Here is an 18,796-nt window from a genome sequence, read left to right as displayed (position 1 = left end):
CTGACATCACCGGTTTTAGAATGGGACACTCGTTACTTCCTCCTCTGCACGCCACGTTACACATGGCTTCTGCAATGTGTTGTTTTAGTCTTCTGTTGTGCTTCCTGCACAGGCGTGTAACAGCTGTGCATATGGATGCAAAGCTCAGGGGATGTGTTCTTGACAGCTCTCCCCACCCCCAATAGATCCTTCATTCATTTTAACGTATTTTCTTAGACCTATACAAAGAACAATTAGAATATTGTAAAATACCAAGTATGGGCATGAGTCATTTGACAACTGTAAACCCATAGCTTTCCTTTCCTTATAAAGATTGGTAAGGTTGGTGGTTATTGTCTCTGGCGTGGTTCCTCACTGCAAAGTATGTCCTAAAACACGAGTTTTATATTGCTAGGATGCAGATACTGAACAGTTTAGCCAGGGGACTAGATTACGGTGATGTGCCAGCAGTAAGGAAGGTTCCTTGCTTTCACCAATTTCTCCTCCTTTTTCTGAATGCCTATTAATAATTGAAGAGAGAAGAAGTGCATATTAATCTTGTCCCGGGCTTGTTTTTGCAGGTTTCTGTCGAGCAACCTTTTCGTTCTGTGTCAGCCCCCTCTTGGTGTTCGTCAACTCTAAGAGTGGAGATAATCAGGGAGTGAAGTTCCTTCGTCGCTTTAAACAGTTGCTCAACCCAGCTCAGGTGTTTGATTTAATGAACGGAGGGCCTTATTTAGGGTAATTCATTTATGATAAATCCTACTTGAGTACAATACAGTTCTAAGCATGAGGTAGATGTGCCTGGCTCTGCTGCTCAGGAAAATTAATTTCCAAGCTCGGTGGTAGTGGTGCACAACTTTAATCCCAGTACTTGGGAGGCAGAGACAGTTGGAACTCTGCCTTTGGAGGTCCAGGACAGCTAGGGCCACACAGAGAAACCCTGTCTCTGAAAACTAAACCAAACCAACAAACCTAGAAAAATTACATTTTCCATTAGACATCTTTGTTGCTCTCATGCGTTCCTACATTTGAGCTTTGTCGACTTTAGGTTCAGTGTTGTTCTTTTTAAATGGTGCTGCTGATTGACTCTATAGAAGAGCAGGCCCTCCTCATTAAGCTATGGCTCCAGCTTAACTTTCTCGTTATCTATTGTTGTTGTTTGTTTGTTTGTTTTGTTTTTTTGCTTTTTGAGACAGGACTGTGAGGCCCTGGCTGAAGTCTTTGAGAACTAGGCTGGCCTGGGACTTGCAGGGGGATAGCTTGTCTCTCCCTCCTGAGTGCTGGGATTAAAGATATGCTCCTTAATTAGAGCTTTTAACACAAAACTTCCTGATGTTATTCAGCTTTCTGATATCAGTTCCAAACTTGTTAGCCTAACTTTCAAATTCTAAAATGTGTACAAAAGTATTTTAAGTGTATGTCACATAAACTTGCATAGATGTAAAATACAAATATCAGAGACTTATCTTCATAGAATATACACACACAGTGCATGACCTAACTAAAGGGGGTCTGTTTAGTACTTCAGCCCGGAAGGGTCTCGGGCTGACTTCGATAAATGCTAAGGGACTTTTGTTGACCGTTCTGTGATGCTGTATAACTTAAAGCCTAAACATGACTGTGAACTGCCTGGCATTTTCATTGTGAGGATACACCTTAGGCCCTTCACCCCCTTTCGGTGCCCTTGTGTGATGGTATATGTATACATTTTCTGTGGGGGGGTGGATGTCTTCTCATGGAGGACTCCTGTATTCTCTCAGTCTCTGAGTGTCTCTCCTTGTGTGATTTCTGGAGGTTATTGGTGGAGGACCTAAGGTTTACTAAAGGTCAGTGGGTATGGACAGAATGACATTAAGGGGAGACATTAGTCAAAGGAAGAAGGCATGCGACTGGGAGGAGGGGAGGATGCTGAGAGCTAGGCATTGGTGAGAGCTGGCAGGTGTCTTTAGGAGCAGCCAAGTGTCCCCCATGTTGTATTTATAAAAAGAGAGAAGGAATATGTTTTGGTGGATGTGTGGTAAGGTGTGGGGGAAAAGGGGTGTCCCTGGGGGCCCATGCCGAGGCATCCCTTCCCCCTGAGGGACCAGCCACATGGAGGTATAGTATAGAATAAAGTTTATTCAGTGTATGGAGAGGGGAGTTAAGAGAGATGGGGGAGGGAGAGGAGGAGTAGAGAAGTAGAGGCCAGCCATGAGCACGTGGGTGGGGAGGGGCGAGAGGACAGAGAGGGAGCAAGAAAGCAAGAGCAAGTTGGGGGCTCTCAGCCCCTTTTATAGTGAGTAGGGCACTCCTGGCTGTTACCAGGTAACTGTGGGGCGGAGCTTAGACAGAATGCTAACATCCCACACTGCTTCTCCCTTGTTTGTAAGTTCTCAGAAAGTGACTTGCCCTATAATGGAAAAGCCACAGGCCACTGCCTGCTTGGCCTTCCGTTCTTGTTCCTGGCTCCCCTCCACTTTTGCTCTTCTTGGTTTTCATTCCCCCTTTCTTACAATTTATCCCCATTTCTGCGCATAACTATTTTTCATTCAAATGTTTTCTTGAGTTAACTATGGCACTCAAGTCAATTTTTACATACGAACTTACATTTAATATGAATGTAGGTAAATGAATATAAAATAAACAGTAACTGGAGAAAGTGCTTTTTATGGACTTAACACTAAAAATGAATGTTTTACTTTCAGCTTGAGATTGTTTCAAAAGTTTGACAACTTTCGGATCCTTGTCTGTGGAGGAGATGGAAGTGTAGGATGGGTTTTGTCAGAGATTGATAAACTGAACTTGCATAAACAGGTAAGTATGCACTGGAGTGGTTGAGACGGGGTATTGTTATGTGGCTTAAGCTAGTCTTGAATCCCTTGTTCCCCAACTTCCCTGAAAATGTCACCATTCCATTCTTTTGCAGTGCCAGCTTGGGGTGCTACCCTTGGGTACGGGCAATGACCTTGCTCGAGTTCTTGGCTGGGGGGGTTCGTATGATGATGACACCCAACTCCCTCAGATACTAGAGAAGCTGGAACGAGCCAGTACCAAAATGCTGGACAGGTAAAAGAAATTTTTCTTATGAAAATGTCAACCTGGGATTATTTGATCCTTTCAATTTTAGTGAATGTTAGTCCAAGATTCCTGTCTTGTTCATTAGTCTTTGAGATCCTGAATAGAATTTGCATAAAGTAGACACTCAATAAAAGGTGCATTTGAAAGATAGGATGGATGGATGGATGGATGGATGGATGGATGGAAGATGGATGGGTGGATAATGGATGGATGGATGATGAATGGATGGATGGATGATGGATGGGTAGATAGATGGATGATGGATGGATGGATGGCAAAAGTCTGAAGAAATGGTTCCAATGACTTCCTTATTTAAATGTAGATGACTGTGAAGTCACTAACTTTTGTTTTGTTGTGGTTTGGGGATAGGGTTTCTCTACGTCACTCAGACTGATCTCAAACTTGAGATCTCCTGTCTAATTGTCTTTGAGTGCCAGTATTATAGGAGTGCACCACCATGCCTAGGAATACCAACTGCTTTTAATCACTGCTCAAATCAGAAAGCTAATAGTTAACTTTGTAGCGGGAGCTTCTGATAATGGATTGATGAGACCCGTAAGAAAAGCAGTGTCATTTTCATTTTGCTGGAGAGACTCCTCCTGAGCTAATTCCCCCGGTAATTAGATGGTAAAGCGGTAAGGGAGTCCTGCCCAGGCCAGAGATGTAGCTCAATGGCAAAAGAGCTTGCCCTGGTGGGGGATTGGGGGTCAGGAAGAAAGAGACAGAGAGACAGAAAGAGACAGACACAAACACACACACACACACACACACACACACACACACACACACACAGAGTATGAATTCTGTCCCAGAGAAAGAGGGAATTATTAGGGACACTCATGCAGATGGAGGACCTGTCACTGTTTACACTGTCCTCAGTCTCCTCCCCTCGCCCCTCCTCACCTTCAGCAACCCCATTTTGAAAGGTCATGTATAAAGCTGAGATCACAGTGTTTGTAGCGAAGGCATTTAGAATTTGGGTTAAGGGAACAACAAGATTTAGTACGCCGTAATTACCCCCACCCCCAAGAGTATGAGTCAAATATCAAAATATCATTACAGACTTGAGCTCGCATGAATCAAAACAACTTTGATAGGATTAGCCATCTGTGGAACTCTTCCTGAAAACAAAATCACATCAGGGAGCCACCAGTCAAAAATGTAATTATCCCCAGATGAGCGCTAACCTCAGCGTGATAACCTTGTCTGTCACGCTGTGACGAAATGCGTGATTCCTCTACTGAAAACGTATTGCAAAATAGACCTGGATGGCAGAACCTTAGCCTGTATGTATCCAAAACGGCATGTAGGGGACATTCATTTAGTAGGGTTGTAATGCTTTATGATCTGGGCTGGTAGTAGATTCAGAATCTCCAAGGTTAAAAAGGGAGGGAGGGAGGGAGGGAGGGAGGGAGGGAGGGAGGGAAGGAGGGAGGAAGGAAGGAAGGAAGGAAGGAAGGAAGGAAGGAAGGAAGGAAGGAAGGAAGGAAGGAAAGATAGATAGATGAGTGGGAAAATAGAAAGGGGTGGAGCTGAGGGAGTGGCTCAGTGGACCTGCTGTGCAAGCCTCAGTTTGGTTCCCCAGAGCCCATTCGGAGCTGAGCGCAGCACCAGCAGCAGCATGTCTGTAATACAGTGCTTCTTCTGGCAAAAATGGGAGGAGGAGCAGGAGAGTCCCCAGAAGTTCCCAGGCTAGCTCTCCTGGCATATAAGCTGCAAACAAGGAGATCCAGTCTCAGATAAGGTGGAAAATGAGGACCAACACACCGTTGTCCCCAGATCTCTGTCTACACGCAGGCAGTGAGTGGCACATGCGTCCTTGAACATGCATGCACGAGCATGCACGCATGCACACTTCCTATATACACATACAGAAACAGAACGGAAAAGACACTGGCGATGGATACATTAACCAGCTCAGGTGTCTTGGTTATTTCTTGGGATTTATGTACATTAAAACAGCAGTTGTAGATTGTAAACACGTAGTATCTGGCCGTTTTTATCTTAGTAAAGCAGAGGGGAAGAAAGGGTTTGAATGAAATAAAATCAGCTTTGAGGGTGGGGGGGAGAACACAGGTGGAAATAATTTTCTAAATGGGTCAGAGCTTTGCTTCGAAAACAGCATGGAGTATTTGCTGTGCGTGTGCGTGTGTCTGTGTGTGCGCGTGTGTGTGTGTGTGTCTGTCTGTGTGTGTCTGTCTGTGTGTGTGTCTGTGTGTGTGTCTGTGTGTGTGTCTGTGTGTGTGTCTGTTTGTGTGTCTGTCTGTGTGTGTGTCTGTGTGTGTGTCTGTGTGTGTGTGTGTGTCTGTGTCTGTCTGTGTCTGTGTGTGTGTCTCTGTGTGTGTCTGTGTGTCTGTGTGTGTGTCTGTGTGTCTGTGTGTGTCTGTGTGTGTGTCTGTGTGTGTGTCTGTGTGTGTCTGTGTATTTAATCGTGTGTGTGTGTGTCCCTGCGTTTGTCCTGTTGAGCATGTAGAGCTCTTTCAAGACTCACTTCTCTCCTTGAACCTTGTAGTTCTTGGGGATCTAATTCAGGTCACCAGGCTTAGTGGCAAGTACCTTTATTCTCGAGCCATCTTACCAGCCCCAATACGCTATCTTAAATGCTTCTTTCTGAGACAGATTTAAAGGGATATTCTGATGCCGCCTAGGGAAATGCTTTCTAGAAATTCACTCCCCCAAGTGGCTAGCTGAGAAATAGCACCCCTGTGGTCAGGGGCACCATCCACTGGTATATGCCAAAGGCAGCAGAAAGAAGATGGTGGTCTTCATCAGAATCATGTTGTTGTCTTTGTGGCTTTACTGTTTGTGAAAGACAGGTGATCCTAGCATCATAAAATGGGGGTGAAAGTTAATTTAATAGTTTGTTTTTATGCTTTTCAAATACCTGATCTTTATAGCTACACTGTGACTTGGTTCATAACAGCATCGTTATGACTATTTTACAAAGATCAGGCTACTTGCCTGACGTTCTGTGGTACTGTACTCATTTTATGTTGCCACCACTACAGTCCCCACCCAGCAAGCAGTAGGGCTGGTGTATTTCATTTAGAGTAGAAAGACATAGGGTGACCAGCATTTCCTGCTGTGGGAATTGGAATGTTTGGATGTTTGGCATTGGAATGTTTGGATGTTTCTAACTGGAGAGAAAATGGTAGAATGTGGCAGTCATAAACTATTATGAATCCAATGTTTTATGGGATTATCACAATTTGTCTCTGTCCCATACTCCGTTTAAGATAAAATAAAACTATATGCCATAAATGTTGCATGTATGTATGTATGTATGAATATATGTATGTATATATATGTGTGTGTGTGTGTATGTATGTATGTATGTGACACAGGGATAGTTTATTAAGATTTAAAGTTTTAATTTAAAGATTTAAGTTTTAGACCAAAGGATTTTCTTCTATCAGGTGGAGTATAATGACCTATGAGCTCAAATTGCCAGCAAAGGCGTCTCTACTTCCTGAACCTGTGGCAGCAACTGAAGAATTTTATGTAAGACTAATCTTTTATCTACTGGCCATTTGAAATGGGGTATCTCGGGCACAGGGGGAGATGGCAGTGGTGGCATGTGTGTTTCATGGTGTTGCTGCCTGCCTCCAGTCTCCTCTCCCAGAGCAAAGTATCCTGAGGATCAAAGTTTAAGACCCTCTGTGACCATGGACTGACCATGGACACTAGGTCACTGACCTTCCTGGACCTTTACCACTTTGTCTATGACATGGGTCCTGGTGCCCTGAGGATTTAATGGTGCAGATGTGTATACAGCATCAGACATGCAAGGTCCCGTTCTCATGACCCGGGAGGCCAGCAGATAGCAGCCTTTGTTGAGGGCTCACTCATCGTCTGCATCCATCATGAACTTGATCATTAGGTGTCTGCCCAGCTCTGATAAGCCCCTCCCACTCATGGTCCAGCACTCCTGGCTGGAGGATGATACAGTTTCTCTCTTCCCTTTGCCTGCTCTCTGAAGGGACAGCAGACCCACATTAAGCCCATCGATCCTGAGCAAGCAAAGGAAGAAACACCGCTCACTTCCTTCTATCTCTGCTGCTGACCACAAGTGTCTAAAAATTTTCAGTCGTGTTTAAACCTCAGAGCGGTGGAAACTTAAAAACAATCTGACTTCCAGGAGATTAGCTCTGACTCATTAAAGCCCTTTGATCTACCGCCGCATGTTTTTCTCACTAGGAAAATTCACCTCTTTAGAGCTGAAATCTTTGTTTTGCCATTGGGAAAATTATTATCTTGTCAAAGCTAAGACAGGGGCATTCTTAGAGAAGATAAGTGTATTTTTCAGAGAGGAAAATATTTTAAAAAGTTCTGAAACATGAAAAAGTAGTAGAGTGGTATGAAATGGAGAACAAATGATGCACAGCCCCGTAGCCTAAGCTACTCAACTGGTGAGGTTTATGGGGTTACTGCTTAATTTCCAGCAAAACGCTCACTTTTATAATTCTATCTGAATAGCCTATAGAGCCTGTTTTTCTGGAGGATTAAATGTGGCATCTATAAATTCTGTCCTTGGACATAAATATTATCTTCTTCCTCAGAAAGAGATGTCTTTTCTTATCTTTGATTATCCTTAATGAAAAAAAATACGAGCTTCAAGTAGCATTAATTAAATGACAGTAATTAATAAATTAATCAATGACATTAATGAATGCATTCCTTTATAGCATTAGGGGCCATACCACATATTACCCACCCTGCAGCGAAGAGAGATAAGCTGATCTCTGAAGAAAATTGTCAAATTTTTCGAAGATACATTGTCCTGATCCTTAAAGACAGAGATTCTTGTATTTAAACCAAGAGATTAGGCAGGCAGTGCGATGTTGCAGAACTCGGGGAGACCTGTAGCTACTCTGGTGTGAAATTGCTTTTACAGGTGTGGTCTGCACTCAAAGGAGGTGAGGTAGACATTGAAAATTAGCCACTGGTGGACTTGACCATAAATTTAAAGTGATATTTCTTTGGGAAGATGTCAGTCAGAATGACATTGCGGAGGAGACTATTTACCAGTTGGGTAGGAATGAACCGATGTTCGGGGTGACAAGAAGATTTATAGCAAAACGAAGAAACACTGGAGACTGACCGGCTTGAACGGAGCCATCGTTTCTATTGGAAAATCCTGAATTTATAGCATGGAATGCATATGAAGAGAACATTTGACAGAGACTCTGTTCATGAGGCTGTTAAATAGTATGCGTATTTTTATATATCATGAAGGTGTGTTCTTTTGACAAGATGTTAAGATTTGAGTCCAGTAGGAGAGAAGATACAGGACATTGGGCAATGTAGTGTGTTTCACTGTCTTAAGACAGCAGTTCTCAACCTGTGGGTCAGGCATCCTGCAGATCAGATATTTACATTGTGATTCATAACAATAGCAAAATTACAGTTCTGATGTAGCAACAAAGTACTTTTGTCGTTGGGGATCGTTTACGGTTGTGTGCCAGATCGTTTGGCTATACAATTGCATTTTTAAAAGGCTTTTGTGACTGAGGTGTAGTAGATAGACAGAAAAAGATGCATATCTTAGATGTTCAGCTTGGGAAATTTTTTTTTAAATATAAATTAGACAAACCTATGTAACAGACACCCAGATCCCAAGACAGCATTGCGTGCGTGATAAGCCCCTCTCCCACCCTTGCAAGCACTTCCACACATTTCTCATGGATGACAACTCCTCACTAACAGCCTAGACTTTGGTTTAGGAAGATGGGAAAGGTAGAATATAAAATCGAGATCATTTTGCATGCTTATTTTGCTTTGGCTCCGCTGAGGCATAATTGGGACTCATTCCTTCCCAGGGTCCTGTAGTGTTTCCATGGAACAAATACATTGCATTGGACACTGTGTGAACATTCCACCTAGCCCATGTCTTTTGGGGAACACGTGTCCATTTCTTTGGGTGTGTATGTAGAACTTGAGTTTCCCAGTCCTCTGGTGTTGGCCTGTGTTCAGGTCTAACAGACATTGCCCAGTAGCTGCCTAGGACCTGTCAGCTTTTAGGTAGGAGAGATTTATATTCCCACCATCCGTGCCAGTTGGCAGGTTCCACTCGCTGCTGTGTGCATTTTAGCCATTTTGCGTGTGGTTTCTTTCAGTTTGCATTCTGCACGTGTGTGAGGAAGCTCAGGGTTAATCACTGGGTTCGTCTACCTGTATCTCCAGTGTTCTCCTGTGTTCTGTATGCGCTGCCCTGGCTTGTAGTGTACTTCTTTAAAATAATACTTTTAGTCATACTATATATATATATATATATATATATATATATTATTCACTTACAATATTTTTTTAAAAAACACAATGGATCATTAATTGAATTTTCTAAAGATAAAAAGAACTCCAGGTTCTAAAAATGGGAGTCAGAGAAATTTTTATTTTGCATGACACCCACCCCCACACACACACACACGCACACTAGCTTTTCATGGCAGCCTTTGCCCTGTTTTCCAAATGTCACAAATGGTACATTTCTGAAGCAGTCATGACTGGGTTGTATAGACACCAACAGCAATCATATAGCACAGGGGTTTCTTTTCCAGATGACAATTTATGAAGACTCCGTTGCAAATCATCTTACGAAAATCGTCAACTCTGATGAGCGTGCCGTGGTCATATCGTCTGCCAAGTGAGTTGTGGGGCTGGAGTGGAGAAGGTGCTAAGTTACGTGAGAGTGTGGGAGGAAAGGTATTTCCTGGTGCTGACACCATTTCTGGTGATTCTTCCTAGACGATAATTTGACCTGGAGTTTTAGTCACATTGGCATCCACACGGAGTCTATTCAGACTCTATGCTGCTTATTTCGAAACATTTCTGTTATAAAAGTATGAAAAGTGCGTAGAATTTAAATGTCTATTTGCAAATTATCAATGGTTAATTACAACACAGAAATCCTATCTCGTTAAAATTTACTATTTCCTGTACACATATTTTTTTTATTTAGCAACTGTTTACATCACCAAAAGGAAAACAGTGAGATTCTTCAAAATGACATCTCCTGGCATGTTTAAAATCCATAATTATAATTTATCTCAAACTCATCAGATTTTTACTTAATTCCAAACATGGAGCCAAAGCTTCATGATGCTATCCTAAATGTGGAATTTCAAGTTTACTTTTGAAGCATCTTATACTTGCATCGTGAGAAGGTCAGCTAGCAGGAGCTGGCTGAAATTTCAACTCAGAAACAAAGGAACGCCTTTTGAGACCCTGCTTGGTGAACACATTGCTGTTAGAATGTAGGAAGCAGAGAGAGAATGGAAGAATAGAGCCGCGCAAAGCTAGAAGGAAAACGCCCATTTGTGCTTGCTTAATGAGTTGTGCTGCTTACAGAGATTGTCTCTCGTGTCCTGGCTTCAACCCACCTATAATTCCCCTGGCCTCAGTAGACATTTGACTTTGCCAGCCTTGATCTGTGAATCAAATGTCTGTAGAAACCGTAAAAGAAGACCTTCTCGAACTCACTGTATTCCAGGCAGTCTTTGAACCTAGAATCCTCCTGCATCAGCTATCTAAGATTCCAGACCCACACCACCTGGCCCGCTTTAAATACATCTTTTACTACTCTAAATTCACTATTTAGGTCAGTTCTTTCCTCTAGAATATAAATATTCTATATTCCTTTTGGTTTTTTCCTTAATTTTGTTTTTATTATAGCATCTTTGCTTAATGTACAGCAAGCAGAAAATAAGCTGGGTCTTGTATTGATCCAAACATTGATGTTTTAAAGGTTGTACACATATTTGTTAAAAAGAACATATAAAAATACCTTTCTATAAGAAAGAAAATACAAAGTTAAACTCCACAACTTTCTTCCTTGTTAAAACTGTAAACTACCGCTATAGTTTTTTGTTTTGTTTTTGTTTTTGTTTCTGTTTCTGTTTGTATTTTGTTTTGAGACAGGGTTTCTCTGTGTAGTCCTGGCTGTCCTGGGCTATAGTTTTAAATAGACTTTGTGGTTTAAACTATGCATACAGGAAAATCTAAAAACAATTAAAGAGACGTGCATTTAAATGATTGCACACCAGAACAAGTACATTACCTGCAAACAGAAAAGAAATAAAAGTTAGACATACTATTAAATATACAAAGGTTCTAGAATTAACCCTCCAAGCGCATTCCACAAACAGTTCTAAAAGCCATCTTCTGTTGTCTACAAGCAAGGACTAGATTTCCAGAAACAAAATTGAAAGGGAAAGTCAGGAAATCCCCTGGGAGGATCGCCCCCTCCCCCACAGTCTCTTCACTCACATCTATAAGCAACAAGTCTAAGATCTTAGAGACACTAGCTAGCTTTGTATTCTGAAATGACCCCGGACAGTTCAAGTCTGGTGTCATTGCCTTCAAAACAATCTTGAAGAGAAGTACTAGAAATTATAAATATTTAATGGTATCATTTCATTATTTTTTTAGTCATGTCCTGCATTACCAGAAGCTAAGTGATATGGCTTTTGCTTAAAACTCAACTTTCCCCAAAACTTCACAGCACTGCAGAATCCCCTAGGAATGTCATCTTCTCGGTTTGTCTCACATGAATAAACTGTGGTGTGAAGAGCAAGCCTCCCCCATGAGGAACAGGCAGATTTTTGATACAAACGCACATGGCAAGTTCTGTGAGCACCAAAATTCGGTTTGCTTTACACTATACATATCAACAGAAGAAATGTATTTTCAAACAGTTTACTTGTTTCTAACAGAAACAAAACCCCTAAATAACAATGATCAACAATAGTTAAATTTTAGAGAAACTATGCTAAGAACAGTCTTTTCCCCTTAAAATGATTTGTGTGATCATTGACACACTAAAAATTTAATGGGGAGAGTTTTTCTCCCCCATGCTTTAATGTTCCAAACCTTAGAAGCCTGCAGGGATCGAGGTGGGGGAAGCAGTGGAGGCTCCATGATTCAGTGAAAAGGGCAGTCTGCCTGAAATACGCCTTTTGTAACTCGGAGCCACAGGACCATAAGGCAGAACACTTCTGATTGTTCCACAGTTTGAGAAGCTAGCACTCTCCTAATTTGTGCCTCAGCCCTGTGCACACAAGGTGCAGAGATAGAGCCAGGCTGTTCCTTTTGCCTCTCTGCACCTCAGAGATGTGGGGGAAACTGAGGTAGGAAACCATGGCTGCCCCTTTCCTTTCTACAGGGATGGACTGCAGGGCTCCATCCCTCAGAGTCAATAGCCCAAGCACAGCAGTGGTCAGCGCTCTGGCATGCGCAGTTTCTCAAACCCAGGAGGAAATTGGGTGAAACCATTACAGTAATGGCAAGGTGGACCTTTAGGTTAGAGTTACACAAGCTGGTGAGAATGGCAGTGTCTGCTCTCAGGAGTGGGGTTTCACAGAGGATCTTTTGTAGAGCAAGCAAAAGAGTGGTTATGACAGACTGACATCATCTGTGAAGAAATTCTGTATTATATATTAAGAAGGATTAGATAGGAAGCCCGTGAAGGAGTCTAATAAATGATAAGCTAGGCTCTCTTAATTCTCTTAAAAATTTGAAATTAAGGGGCTGGAGTGATAGCTCAGCATTAAAGAGTCTGATGCTCTTGCAGAAGACTCTAGTTAGCTTTCCAGCTCCCACAACTCAGCTCACAACAGTTAATAACTCCAGCCCCAGGAGGTCCGATACATGTCTCCTCAGACACTAGACGAATGTGGTACACACACATACATGACATGCAAGCACACACAGATACACATATTATTATTATTTTTAATCTTAAAGAAAAATAGAGAACAGAAACTGGAATGTGAAAAGTCAGCCAGTTCCAAGAGGATTGGGCCTGTAGCTCAATGGCTGAGTGTTCGCTTAGCACACGTGAGTCGAGGGTTCTATCTCTGCATCTGGAAGCAGGCTGAGGGCTAGATGGCCCGCAGAGCTAACCCCTAAGCAACAGGTAAAACACAAATGGTTAGGGATAATGCTCCTGAATGACCAGTTCGAAGGCCTGTAGTGTAAGCAGGGTGCATGCATGTACCCTGTGCCTGTCACAGAGTTTGATTTTGTAGTATGGATGTATAGAGAAAATACCATTCCTCACCCACCAGAGAAAGTTGTAAATTTCATAGAAAAAAAAACCACTAGTGGAACTTATTTCTCCTTCTCTGTAAATTTTTACTGTATCAGTGATAGAAATGTTTTACTTTCAAGATATTTCTATCAACATTGCACTTTTTGCCAAAACCAGTCTATTCATATGCCATTATGCTGGCTAACAGCTGTTTGAGAGGTAGATGTCTTTCACATTATTTTTCTCTCCAGTCCATTTCTTTTGCAAAGACTCCAAATGTAATTAAAAGAAACAAACAAGTCAGCCATAGATTGCTGACACTAATGAGACCTAAATTGAGTTAGGTTTGTATATTATTGCATTGGTTATCTTAACGGGGGCGGGGGGCGGAAATAGATGGGTTAACAGAGAATATAACTGAATTCAAGTATCTGATTGGTTGGTACCAATACACACAGACTCTTTGTTCTTCAGGTAGCAGTGAGATTTCCATTTGCTGACACCTTGTAGATCCAACAGATCCTGGAGCTAGTGAAGAGCTTGTGTCTGTTCACCATGAAGCAAAGTGTCTCAGCTGTGGGGGATGCTACATGATTTTTAAGGGATCTGAAAATATTCTTCTTACGTAATATTTAGGCATTTGAGGATGGTTCAGCACAGCCTTTCTATAAGTACGGAAAGCAAGGCTTACTTGTGTATCTATTTTTCACCTAACAGTCGTAAAGATATCTAAGATACGTTAACACAGATGGGAGTTCCATCTTATGTAAGAATGATCTCAGGTCCTCGGAGTTGGGCTGCTTACGCTTACTTTTAACTTCGTTTGTACATCAGAGCACACAGACTATAAAGGCGCCTTCTCTCTTCCTCAAAGGATACTCTGTGAAACCGTGAAGGACTTCGTTGCCAAAGTGGAGAAGGCACAGGACAGAACACTGGAAAATACAGTAGTAGCCGAAGCCGTGGCCAGTAAAGTAAGAGGGACACAACACACGTCAAGGGCATGCGAGTTGTTCATTGACATTATGAGCACCGAGCTGTGGTGTAAAGATTGCCTTGGTGTACTCTTGCCAAAATATCTAAAGAGAAAAAAAAACAAAAAAACAATGTTTTTATTTAGGTATGAGGATTTACAAAAATGCCTTCTAGTTTATGGTTAGCCTTTAATATGCACAAAACAGCATTGCTGGAAGTATTCAGCGAGCCATTTTTTTTTTTTTAATTCAGATCCCTTTCTCTGTGATTGGCATCTTAAAAGGGACATGCGGTCAGCCTGTCAGGGGAGGATGCTAGGGGGCCCATGGTCCTGTTGGGTGAGGCCTGGCTTTCCATGTCAAGCAAGTGTTGGTGGTCCAGTTCCCACCCAGCACGGGTCTCTCCATTCTCTAGACTCAAGTCCTTGTCTCCTTCTAAGTTCTATTTCTTTCGTGACGTTTTTTTCATACCTTTACAGATTTTTCCCTCCTTTATGAGCTTTCTGATGCTAAGGTAAGAATAGCATATAGACTTTACAAGCCAGCATCTTTACTTTTAAAGTCCATGAAGGGGTCTTTGTATGTAAGGCTTGGGAAGGATTCCTGCCCCCGAGGCTCAGGCTGAACTAGGGGATTAAGTGGAAGAAAAAGAAAGTGGAAATACATTTTTCCTTTAAATTTTTATTTAGTCTATGACAGTTTTATTCACCTAGACACTGCTTGGTCACATCTTTATCCACTGGGGAATGGGGAAATCTGCCCATGCCCACAGTCCTCCCTCCCCCAGAAGTCATCAGCTGTCCATAACCCTTTAGCCTAGGGGTGGGAACCCAGAACCCCTCCCCTCCCCAGTCCTGGAATATTTAGCTGTTGATCTTATGCAGGTCTTGTATATTAATTGCAGCCGCTGCGAGTCCACGTGTGCAGCAGCCCTGCCGTGTCTGGAGGCCACCATTCCTCACCTCTCCTCCCTGTCCTCCAGCCCTTACGTGTTTTCTGCCCCTTCTTCTGCCATGTTCCTTCCCTGAGACTTGGGGGTGGGGGAGGCGTGTTAATGTGATGTTCACATTGCGGCGCTGACCATTCGGAGTCCCCATTTGTAGATGTTGTGATTCTTTCCATAGACTAAGGACTCTACCAAAGTGCTCTTAGAAGTGAGGAGACCTCTGGTCAAGTCGCAGAATACAGAAATAACACTTAAAAGCCAGCAGCCTTGTTACATACCTTTGCTGAAGACACTGAAATCAATGCTTGAGGAGTTTCACTTGTTTCCTTCTCTGTGGAGAGTTTCAGGAGGCCATGGACTTAGCCACGCCTCTGTCTCAGAAGTTCTTCATCTGTGACTTTGCTGGGCTTTTCATCATGTCTCGATGGAAGCCATTGGCGGTAGCATTAACAGTTTTGATCCCAAATGTTTCCTTTCCTGGAGAAAAGCAAGAAAAGCAGAAAGAAACAAGATCTCTGTGCTAGCTCGTTCTGTTCCCCTCTTCCTCCCCTCCTCATTCCTGTGCATTTCCCTTTGAGATCTTTCTTGGACCCAGTAGTCCTGAGGGAGCACTGTTCAGTTCTTTGCAATATAGAGCTGCAGCTCAGCCATGCCTGCAACTCCTGATGTTAAACGGGTGCCTAAGTTATTACTTTACAGGAAGTCCTGGTGTTTTTGTATATTGTGTATCTATCAATTTAGTATTGGTTGCATTCTAAGGAAGAAAAGCGGCTCATAGGTTGTAAACATTGGAACCTGTGGTGGCTGGAGAGGTGGCTCAGGTATTATGAGCTCTTACTGCTTTGACAGAGGACCCAGGTTTGGTTTCAAGCACCCACATGGTGGCTCACATAGCACCGGTTGTGGGTGACCTGAGACCCTCTTGTGGCTTCTAGCCCACCAGGCACACAACATGGTATACTTGCATGCATCCAGGCAAAACTCCCATGTACATAAAGATTGTTCTAAGAAGACTTTCAATCCTGAGATAGCATTTAGTGCTTCTGAAGTGTGAGTCAGTAGGTAGACACAAGAGCTGTGTTTTCAGTCATTTATGCCATAGGTCTGTATCAGTCAGCTAATAGCAAGCAGTTCTGTACTTAAGACCCAACTCGCTTAGTGATCATTTTCTGTCTTCAGTAAGTTTAAAATGTATTTAAAACAAAAGTCTACAGAATAAAAGACTATAGCTACTTAAATGTCGATGTTTTTATTCCCAATGGTTAAAGATTTATCTTGCATAAAAATACATCTGCCAACCTAATACGTTTTAATTTCTTCCCCATCACCCTTGCGGATGCTTGTTTGCTTGCTCGTCACCACCCTTGATATTTTGTTTCTTTTCTTAGTGCTCAGTCCTAAACGAGAAGCTTGAGCAGCTGCTACAAGCCCTGCACGCGGACTCTCAGGCCAGTCGAGTCCCCCCAGGAATCGGCCCTGCCATCCCCGAAGAGGACACCGTGGAGTCCACCAGTGACGAGTCCTTGGGTGAAAGCAAGGACCAGCTGGTGAATGACATTGGGAAACCCTCCTCCCAGAAAGCCGTGAAGCCCCGGGAGATAATGCTGCGGGCCAACAGTCTAAAGAAAGCGGTGAGGCAAGTCATTGAAGAAGCTGAAAAAGGTACACACTCGCAAAATTAGCTTCCAAGGGGCCGCAACATCCCCGCTGTAAGCATAGCCGGGGCCGGGCACGCACATGAGTGCGTGCGTGCGTGCGTGCGTAGTGCTCGGATTTGTTTCCCACTTACAGACAAGGCTCATGGCACGGTAGAAGACAATAAGTTCACTAACAGGAAATTTGTACCTAGATGTATCTAAGTTCAGTAGTGAAGATCTGCGTCGTAATGACGCAATCTGCGTACGCCAAGATTTCAGAAGTAAATGAGGTTGTAATATTTCCATCCCAACTTAAGTAGAAAAATAGTTATAGAACAAGTCTAAAAATCTCAACCTTTTTACTTTATTGCCATCTCTTTATTGGCATCTCTTTATTTCTTATACCTGCTGACAATAAAATAATAGTAATGATGATTTTTAAAAATTCCTTCTTGTATGTATCAAAACTCATACTGAACAATGAGCTCTTGGTTGCAAAAGAGGATTTATATTTTGCACCTAATAGTGATGATTTCTTAATATCATTAACATTTTTAAAAGTATATAAATCTTTGGATTTGAAAAGATTTGCTTTTTATTTTTGCTTCTGTGCATGCATGAGTGTTTGTGTGTGGGAGGGTGTGCGTCAGTCAGAACAGGCGCCCCGGGAGGTACTGGATCCTCCAGGATGGAGTGAGCTGCCCATTGCAGATGCTGAGAACCAACCATGTGCATGAGCCACTGAGCCATGTCTGCAGCCCCTAGATTTAAACTTCTGTATGGGTGTACAGGCTTCTTAGTATTTTAGTGCCAGATGAAAAATGGTTTAAATATGGCTAATGTTGGGAATCCCCTTCCAGGTGTGTAACTTGTCATCAGGCTTTGTATTTTGATTTAAATTCATGTATAGTTTTATTCTAGTAAATATGAAACCGTAACACATTTATTTAATTTTTAGACTCCAGTATCCACAGACATCACTCCCAGTTTGGTCACTAAATACTGTTGCTCTGTAAATGTACAATTTCTTTTGCTAGTTGGTTTAGTTTTTATTTCCATAGCATATCTTAATATGAATTCATTTTATTTCCACTTACACAAGTCTGTTTCCCTTCCTACTACTTAAAGTTATGGATGAGCCAGCAGTGCAGCCCTCTGAGCCAGTCAGTCCGTCTTGTGACTATGATACAGAAACAGATGAAGCTAAAGAGGACGACTCGAAAGAGTCGCTGTCAGGTGAGAAATCAATGATGACGTCACCTGGAAATCTCAGTTACAACTGGCTTTGCGTTTAATTTTAAGTTTGAAACGAACTGTTGAATTTCTATTTTTCTAAAAGCCTTTGGGCAGTTTGTGTTACTCATGAACACTAAAATAATAATGGCAACATATGAGTTAGGTTGACAGGTATTCTTATATCTCTTGTGAGATCAAAGAGATAATCTAGAGACCAACAATAAACTAAGTGTTATGGGATGATTGAGCGTTTTAGAAGAAATAGCCAGGTTTCCCCACTTTAGCCTGGTGTTGCTCTCAGATTCCTTGGGAAACTGCGAGAAAGCTGCTGGCCTTTCCTGCATCAAGCTCGGCCTTTGATGGATTCAGCAGAGCTTTATATTCTGCCGATTGACCAATGCTTGTTGCAAAGCTAAGCTTTAAAACCAAAAGCCTTCTAAGTACAACTCTGTCTCTACCAAATGACTTTCTGCCTAGAAATGATTGTTGCTTGAAGACTAGTAACTGTCTCCCTGCCTATTGACTTTCAATCGGAAATGAATTTGTCCTTTTAGCATTTCACATAATATAAGTGAAAGTTTCCAGTTACTGTTGGATGAGACAGGCAGAAGTTAAAATATTAATGTTATGATATAGCATGAAAATAATTATAATGTGCTCAGGAAAAGTCAGCATAATGTATTGGAACTGTTTCTTAAAATTCATTAACATTTTGTTTCCAAACTTGGACTGATTTTTGAAGCTTTTCTGTAGTTTTCCTGAGTAAAAATGAAGATGATAGTATCCGATTTTAATTGGTTTGTAGTGAAGATTGGCCAATTTACTATACAAAAGTTCCCTGAGTGGTGTCTGCTGCTCTCTATCATTTTTGTTGTTGTTATTGTTGTTGTTTTGAGAAAATTTGTTTGATTGTACTAAAAACTCTTAAGAAAAAATA

The 18,796-nt window shown here is 42.1% G+C and overlaps 1 protein-coding gene and 1 non-coding gene across 7 annotated transcripts in view; one reads left to right on the top strand and one right to left on the bottom strand.

Moving 5' to 3' along the window:
* Dgkh (diacylglycerol kinase eta) overlaps positions 1–18,796 on the top strand; it is a 170,176-nt gene that overhangs the window by 117,163 nt on the left and 34,217 nt on the right. For all 6 annotated transcript variants that reach the window (XM_029469092.2, XM_029469093.2, XM_029469095.2 and 3 more), the window contains 8 exons: positions 561–720; positions 2,667–2,775; positions 2,888–3,027; positions 6,456–6,540; positions 9,597–9,682; positions 13,941–14,040; positions 16,375–16,648; positions 17,752–17,859. In XM_029469092.2, the coding sequence (XP_029324952.1) occupies positions 561–720; positions 2,667–2,775; positions 2,888–3,027; positions 6,456–6,540; positions 9,597–9,682; positions 13,941–14,040; positions 16,375–16,648; positions 17,752–17,859 (1,062 nt within the window). The remainder of the gene's footprint in view (positions 1–560; positions 721–2,666; positions 2,776–2,887; positions 3,028–6,455; positions 6,541–9,596; positions 9,683–13,940; positions 14,041–16,374; positions 16,649–17,751; positions 17,860–18,796) is intronic.
* Positions 17,065–17,186, bottom strand: LOC115029335 (small nucleolar RNA SNORA40). The gene has a single exon (XR_003834896.1). It is a non-coding gene; the product is annotated as a small nucleolar RNA SNORA40 (small nucleolar RNA).

This window comes from Mus caroli, unplaced genomic scaffold (genome assembly GCF_978045245.1).
Source record: "Mus caroli unplaced genomic scaffold, Mus_caroli_1 scaffold_12, whole genome shotgun sequence".
NCBI lineage: Eukaryota > Metazoa > Chordata > Mammalia > Rodentia > Muridae > Mus > Mus caroli.
The sequence above is the reverse complement of the archived record's forward strand: the minus strand, read 5'-3'. Positions and strand labels throughout refer to the sequence as shown.